Source organism: Lygodium microphyllum, chromosome 20, assembly GCF_053477565.2.
Source record: "Lygodium microphyllum isolate KBCC chromosome 20, Lygodium_microphyllum_v1.1.10, whole genome shotgun sequence".
NCBI classification, from domain to species: Eukaryota; Viridiplantae; Streptophyta; class Polypodiopsida; order Schizaeales; family Lygodiaceae; genus Lygodium; species Lygodium microphyllum.
In genome coordinates, this window is record NC_141154.1 from 103,200,664 (window position 1) to 103,208,496 (window position 7,833).

A 7,833-nucleotide genomic window follows, 5' to 3' on the forward strand; every position below is an offset into this window, starting at 1 on the left:
GTTGATTAAAGTAAAGGGAACAAAACCAATTGATGTAGAGCAGGATGACTGGGATGAGTTGAATGAGCTTGCACGCTCAACCATTGAGCTATCGATTTCTGATGCTTTGTTGTTTAACATTGAAGGGTTGGATTATGCTTATAACATTTGGAAGTAACTGGCAAAATTGTATGCCCCAGAAAAGTGCTGCAAGCAAAGCCTACTTGCTGAAGGAAATCATGGATTTGCATATGAAAGAAGGTATTGCAATGTCTACTCACCTTAGTGAGTTTAACTCTATTTTCAGCCAGCTTACCGCTTTGAAGTTCAATATTGATAATGATTTCAAAGCTGTGTTTTTGCTTTGCACTCTACCAAAGATCTGGGATACCTTCAGGACTGCTATGAGCAACTCTAATATAAAAGCACAAAGAGAGAAAGGCAAGCTAGAGCAAATGCCTAGGGGAGAAAGAGAAACATTGAGAGAGAGTCCTTTATCAAGCCTCTCTCTCTCTCTCTCTCTCTCTCTCTCTCTCTCTCTCTCTCTCTCTCTCTCTCTCTCTCTCTCTCTCTCTCTCTCTCTCTCTCTCTCTCTCTCTCTCTCTCTCTATTTGTGTGTGCATGTGTGTGTGTGTGTCTCTTAGAGACCCCTACCAAATTAACTCCTCACCTAAAAAACTAGCCTCCCTAAGTCTTGATGCCCTCTTTCCTTATGTCACCACAACTGTAAGTCATGAACATCTAGCCCTTGAATAGCTCCCCCCAAAATCCTAACCATGTCCCTCCCAAATCTAGCTTCCCCATCCAACAACATTAGCTTTCTAACCCCTTCGCCCCCTCGAGGGGTTCACTATATATATATCCTCTATATAATGAGAGTTCATGGCCTATTTATAAATATCCTAATCTGTGAAATTTTCATGAATAAAACACAACCCTTTTTTATTCAATCTATAAGTAATTCCTTTATATGACCCCCTATTGTACGTAAAAAATGTGTAAAAATGATATTTTAAAAATCCCTTATTTTGAACTCATGTTATACTTACATATATTCATGAGTGACCCCCCAAGTTGGCCCCTAAAATGTTACAACCCTGACCTACACTCCCCCCTCCCTCGAAGAAAGAAAAGAGTTAGATCCCTCAACCTAGCCTCCCATCTAAAACCTTACCATCTCCCTCCACCTTGCCAATTGAAATCTTAAGTCCCAACACTCAGCAACCAAAAAACCCTAAACCATGTCCTCAAAACATGTTGTAAAGTGTACGATTCTTGCGTACATTTGCTCATGATAGATGCTACACTACTATTAGATCGGGTTTCACTTGACAAGAAAAACCCAAAGCATCTCTTCCCTTACTAAATATCATGGCATGATTTTGTATGCAAGCCATAGAACCAAAATACAATACCTATGTGCAAACCCTCTTGCTACACAAAATGTCTTAGGACATTAAGTACCCTAACTGTTAGTAACGTTAATGCAAATCACTAGGAGAATCTAGGTGTGGAGCACCTAGTTATTATAATTAGGAATTATGTAACCAATAGTAGGAGTAATGATAACACAGAATTATATAGAAAATACTACTAACTACAAACTACAGTTTTATAATAGGTAACATTGTGGTAAATTACCTAAAGTAAATTTATCCAAAAAATAAACATGAGTAGCCCCTTCTCACAAATTGATCCTTAGGGATTAAGATAACATTTTGCTTTATGGATAGTTTCTTTTTCTTTATATTTTTCACTTCTTGCCGAGAAGGAAAAAATGAGAGGATTGTGTGCATAATTGGTTGATAAGGCAAAAATCAGTTTGATTATTTCTTACTTAGCATAGATTGCAATTGAAAGTTTCGACAAGACTCAATTTGGGGGGTTCAGCACATTGCCAATCCATTTGAAATGTGATGGTCACATCAAAGAAATCATCTATGTATGACAATTTTTATAGTGATTACAACCACGTGTAGGTCTAAGTGGAACATTCTCTTTTGATTTATTAAACATTTTCTTTGTATTAAAAATTTATGTACACCTATATGATTATATCATCTACAATTTCCTAATGTAGGATCATACAGCATGACTTTTCCCCTCATTTTGTCATGAGCTAGGGTTAGGCATTGTTGTGTGTTTCACTATCTTCTTTCTTAATTCATTAACTTGTATAATTATATCGAGTTGTAAGCTTTTAGGTTTGAAGATGCAAAGTTTACCATGTGCTCCACTTGGCAACAATGATGACTATAACTCACATGGGTCCATATCCAAACGAATATGAGAAACATCATCCCATTGAGTATACAAGACCCATTGGTCACCCAGTTAATGCAGTCATCATGGGATGCATTCATATAGAAGAAGCCACTGTGGTTACATACATGTTATAGTTGTTGAAATCATGTCTATCCATGCCTAATCTCCAACCTATAAAAATTATGGTGTCTTTGCCATTGGCCATGTAACTAGAAAAATGGCATTCCCCATGACTTAGTTGACTAACCTCAGACTAGCATCCATTGCTTGAGTTCAAAAACTTGAATTGCATACTCTAAGCTACAAAGGTAGTGGGAGAAGGAGATAAAGGATGACGATGGTGGTTGACAATCCGAATGAAAACAAAGAAATAAAACCAAGGCTCGCAATGTGAGGCAAAGGAACTATCTCTCCCATCTTGATGTGTTGATAGACTACAAGGTATGTCCCATCAACATTCAAATGCCAAAATCCCCAAAAAAAAATTCAAGCTTTATTGTTGATCATAACTCCAAAACTTATACTTGGACAACACGTGGCATATACGAAAGCTTTGGATCATATATCTATAGCTAGATATAGATGTAGCTTAATATATCAACGCTTAGCAAAGGGTGGACCTTTGTGTGTGTGGCTCAGGTTGAAATGCACGGATCAAAGTGAGATGTAACGAGAAGGCTCTTTACCTACAGGGGGTACAAATATTACGAAGGTGCGTGGAGGAGCTGCCACAGTCGAAAGGAGTGGTTCAGATGGAAGGCATGTCAACAAACCGTTGTTCCAGTACGGCAGACAGAGTCACGGGTGGCCATGCATGCACCTCTTTTGTTGGGTTTCTCTGTCGCATCTTTCCGTCCAGACTTGAGCGTTTGACAGGTACGTAGATAGCGGCCTCGGATAGTGCGTCTATAAAGGAGGTCTACTAGACTAGCTCTTCAAGGCAAAGACTGAGAAATTCGGCGAACCCAATCACAAGGACACGCACACACGCCTCTCTCTCTCTCTCTCTCTTTCTCTCTCTCTCTCTCTCTCTCTCTCTCTCTCTCTCTCTCTCTCTCTCTCGGCCCGCGCGCTCGCTAAATGGCAGCTCGTCGAGCAGCTGTTCATGCACTGCTGGCCTTTTTAACTGTTGTGAGCCTCGCAGTAGCAGCTGCCGGGCGGCCGACGGCCCATAATATTGCGGAGGATGACGATACAGCTGCCGCCTGCGACGACAGCGTGAATGCACTGGTAAGCAACTGCAAGGAGTATGTGATGGGTTTCTCGCCCCCGCTCCCCAGCAACCCCGGGCCCTGCTGCGACGCCGTCCAGTCCGCCCCTCTAGACTGTGTCTGCAATCGCGTCCCCTCCTACATCGCCGACGTCATCAACCAGCAGGCCGTCAAGGACGTCGTCCACACCTGTGGTGTCCAGGTTCCAGCCGGCACAACCTGTGGAGGTCTCTAAACATATAACTTTTCTATTTCCAAGTTTATAACTTAACCTTTGGATTCATACGCATTACGTAGGTTTGAGCTGAGATGAGTCCATCATCCTCACTTGCTTACATCTTCCCATAAGTGTGTTATTGTCCACGCTTGCTTAGGTCTCCTCGTGTCTCTTTCTAAAATAATCTTTCACACTAATTCGGAACTGACCTCGGTTTTGCAGGTGTTCAATGGGGCAACTAGAACCAAATTGACCTACATGATTCAAGAGAAGCTTCGCTTATTTCATTAATCCATGTTTGCGTTGATACTTTCAAATGTGAGAATGTAGAAGCATTACATAGATGTGTAGTTTTCCATTTGTCATGCCATGACCGGTATGGGTCTTGTCTTCTTATGCTAGACATCTGTGTATTCAAAATACAGCCTTTAAAACTAAACATTTCTATTTTCTTTCATGTCCATAGAACAAAGATTGGAGTGATTGAGATACATCGAATCAATCCTCTTACCTGTTTATGAGCATGATATGAATTGTTTGTTCGTTACTCGTGTTACCTTTAGATGGTCTTACACTTATAATAGATAAAGACAACTTTCTTACACCGATAATAGATAAAGACAACCTTAGGTGCCAATCCAAGTTAAAGGCATATCAATACTAGTAAGAATTTACAACTTTTGAAGTCGCATGTGTATGTGTGCACGCGCGTGCATGTGTGTGCGTGTGCATGGACATACAACCCTTCAACGATAAGTCTCTAAATGATTGTGAATTCTTGAATTATGCTCTCTCAAATTGGTTTTAAAGTAAAATGATTTATATAATTCACAACAATTAGTTGGCTTTAGGGGTTTATTAAATACCCCTCAAACATTCATACATGATATGTAACATTTCATGGTCAAGAACTCATTCAACTCACATAATATAGAACTAGGTTTTGTAGTGCAGTAGTCATTGGGTCCATTAGCATCATTTGCTTAGTAGGAAAAAATAATAATTTTAAAAAAGAATTAAAGTTTACTTTTTTATTTTTTTTAAATGTACTTAAAAAATCATGATCATATTTGTGAAATTATAGACATGCAATACAAAAAAAAAACTAGGGAGTTGCTAGTTACAAAATTGTGGCTATATAATATATGAACTCTACCCACATTGTGTTAAAATACACACACAATATCAATTCTTGACATAATAAAATGTTTGAAAGTTAAAAAAGAGATAGAGGAATTTGTACTCTTGTTTGCATTATATTTATAATATGAGCTTACAAAAATGCCAAGTTTGGCTTGCATACAATATTTGAAATTCAAACCTACTAAAACTTTCAATAAAACATCCTGATGAGCATGCTTTAGTGGCGCACTTGGGGCTCACTCCCAGAAAGTGCTTGTTGCTATGACAAGGATTCTGTTTTCCTCATGAAAATATATGCATGGTACATGGAGTGAGTGCAATGTTTTTCTCTTCATCATGCATCTCCATCTTTGCTTGCAATGCTTTACTAAATATGCAAGCCATTGCACCACAAAGTAGTATGGCACCTATAATGATGTAAACAAGGATATATGCCTCTATCTATAGAACAATACCAAATTAAATGAAATTAAGTATACTAGATATGAAAATAAAGAGACATGGATTAAAAACCCTAAATAGCATAAAAAATCTCACTCGTGTTATTACATGTTTAGTAATCCATTACTATTAGTCTACACAATATAGAGAGCTATTTTTGGCAAACCGTGGACTTGTTCACAAAAATGTGTGTAAAGATATGTTTGCCATACCCTAAACTCACCTACCTTCTTGCACCCATAAAGACATGTTATTCATTTGTACAATGCTTAGCGCTTTTTTTACAAAGATATGGGCAAACATTGAATTAAGTTTAGAAATGCATGTAAAAATACATTTCTTTGCATACTTGTAGATGTGGACATATTTACATGCACAAACATATGCATTTACTACAAGACATCTCGACATAATCTATGCAGAGAGCATTTTCAAGCTCATCTTAATCAAAAGTGGAACGAACACAAAAAAAAGATTAATTTAAGTATTGAGAGTCTAAAGGAAAAGGAGAACAGGAATTTATATCTATATGATATTATTCCTAGGGGGACCCACCTATAAGAAATCGTCTATATAATGTGCATTCAAAGGATATTAAGAAATATCCTTTTTTTACATGATATAAGGTCTTAAAATGACCCCTTTTACATTACTAAACTTACAATTTTTTTTCAAATTATGATAAAAAAATCCCTTTTGTAAATATAATCTTGTAATTTTTACTAAATATAATACCCTTTCTTTTGAACTCACGTGGTATCTTATATGTTTTATAACGTGGACTCCTTGGGAGCTTATCTTGTTTGAAACCTACGGAGCTTGTCTTGCCTCCCCTCATAAATATAAAGCCCACATCCTTTGATAAACATATAATGATTCCAATCTCATTTAAGGCTCCTACTTCGAGTCCTCTTGCTTATATTTAAAAGGGTGCTAAAGCATCATATGGGACAAAAACTACACTATCCAAACATACTTTGGAATAAAGAATATGTTGAATTGTAAAAACATCATGATGATAAATACCCTTGCAACTCCATCAAAGTACCATATTGAGGAGTAGGGAGGTTATCAAGGGATTCAAGAGTTCACTTATAAAAAAAGTTCATATCATAAAACTTCAATAGAAGGATAATTATATTATTGGAAACTTACAAAAAAGAGAAGGGTTTTGTATAAAATATTCTCCAAAATTTTTATAGATATTAACTAAAAAGGAACATTAAATTCATTTAAATATTCATATATAAGGGATTTAGAATATGATATTTGAAAACATGTGGTATGTTAAATTTATATAGTGTCAAATGCCCAAGTCCAAGAGCTAGATGCCATTAGCTGAAGATAAATTCAGATGGTTGTACAAACTAGCATCGAACATCCATCTATGAAGGGTTTAAGTTAAGGATTTATTTGGAAAAAAAAAGGGGTTACTTTGTTATTTTTTCCAACATTGGTTATTTACATGGGATAACATCCTATAGCTTAGGGTTCCTCAAATTTTCCTTCACGAAGGACTAAGACTTCCTAAAGGAGTCACTTATGATAAGGCTTACACATAGTGAAAGTTTAATGACAACTTATTTACATACAAAATAGATAAGTGGTTCCTTTTTATCTTAGAAATCATTCCTAATTCATTATGAATGGAAATCAAAATGTAAGTGAAATTAGGGTGTAGGCAAATGTGAACATATCGTCCCTAATCGAACTTAGGAAGGATAGTTTGGTAGTCATGTAAAGACCAATCCTAGTCACACCATCTATGCTAACTTTGAGCATGTGGATTTAGATGATTAGATGTTCCCAAGGTCTACCTCGCATGCAAAGCATTCGGCCTCATCCCACGAGGATCAACTTGCAAGTTCTTAAAGACAATACTATGATCTCTAGCAGCAATCTAACATCGATCTTGAAACAAACACATTTTGTGAATCATCCAAGATTGAGGTAGGCAAGCATATCGTACCTTATAAAATCATAAGGTACCAATTAGTACCTTATTTTATCGTATCGTACCTTTCGTACCTGACAACCTTGGTTGATATGTGCATATGTTATGGCAGGCAGGATACAGGAGTCATGGGATACACCGACTTTGATTATGCAAGACATGCAAATAGTAGAAAGTCCAGCTCTGGCTATGTGTTCACTTTTGCTGGTGGTGTTGTTTCATGGATGTCTAGGGTGCAGAAATACACGGTCCTTACTACTACAGAGGCCAAGTATGTTGCAGTCACTGAGGCTTGCAAGGAGGCCATTTGGTTGGGTCGTTTGGTTGCTGACGTTGGTATTGCATATCCTATTTCTACAATGCATTCAGCAATAATAGCCCAATTTACTAAAATATATCAAGCTTTTAGCTTTTGAGTTTGCTTTTACAAAAATAGGAATAAAGCTAATGGACAGTGCCCATAGAGTCTGGCACGCCCAATACAATGTCCAAATAGAAATAACATAACCGTGCGTCCATGCGCATACAAAATAATAATAAATAATCGATGCCTCAATAAATAGGCATGACAAAATATAGGTGTGGCGCCTATCAAAATATAATCCATAGATCGAATACTCGCT

General features: G+C 37.2%; 1 protein-coding gene across 1 annotated transcript; it reads left to right on the top strand.

Annotated features, from left to right (window-relative positions):
• Positions 1 to 3,218: 3,218 nt before the first annotated feature.
• On the top strand, positions 3,219 to 4,129 carry LOC148019191 (uncharacterized). The gene is made up of 2 exons (XM_087701162.1): positions 3,219 to 3,682; positions 3,895 to 4,129. The coding sequence occupies exons 1-2, from the start codon at positions 3,325 to 3,327 to the stop codon at positions 3,912 to 3,914; spliced, it is 378 nt and encodes a 125-aa protein (XP_087557288.1). The 5' UTR covers positions 3,219 to 3,324; the 3' UTR covers positions 3,915 to 4,129.
• The last annotated feature ends 3,704 nt before the right edge of the window (positions 4,130 to 7,833 follow it).

Excerpts from the sequence above, each read along its gene's own strand:
- LOC148019191 (XM_087701162.1), top strand. The coding sequence starts at position 3,325 with ATGGCAGCTCGTCGAGCAGCTGTTCATGCACTGCTGGCCTTTTTAACT. Across the intron at positions 3,683-3,894 it reads AGCCGGCACAACCTGTGGAG|GTGTTCAATGGGGCAACTAG; the intron begins GTCTCTAAACAT and ends TCGGTTTTGCAG.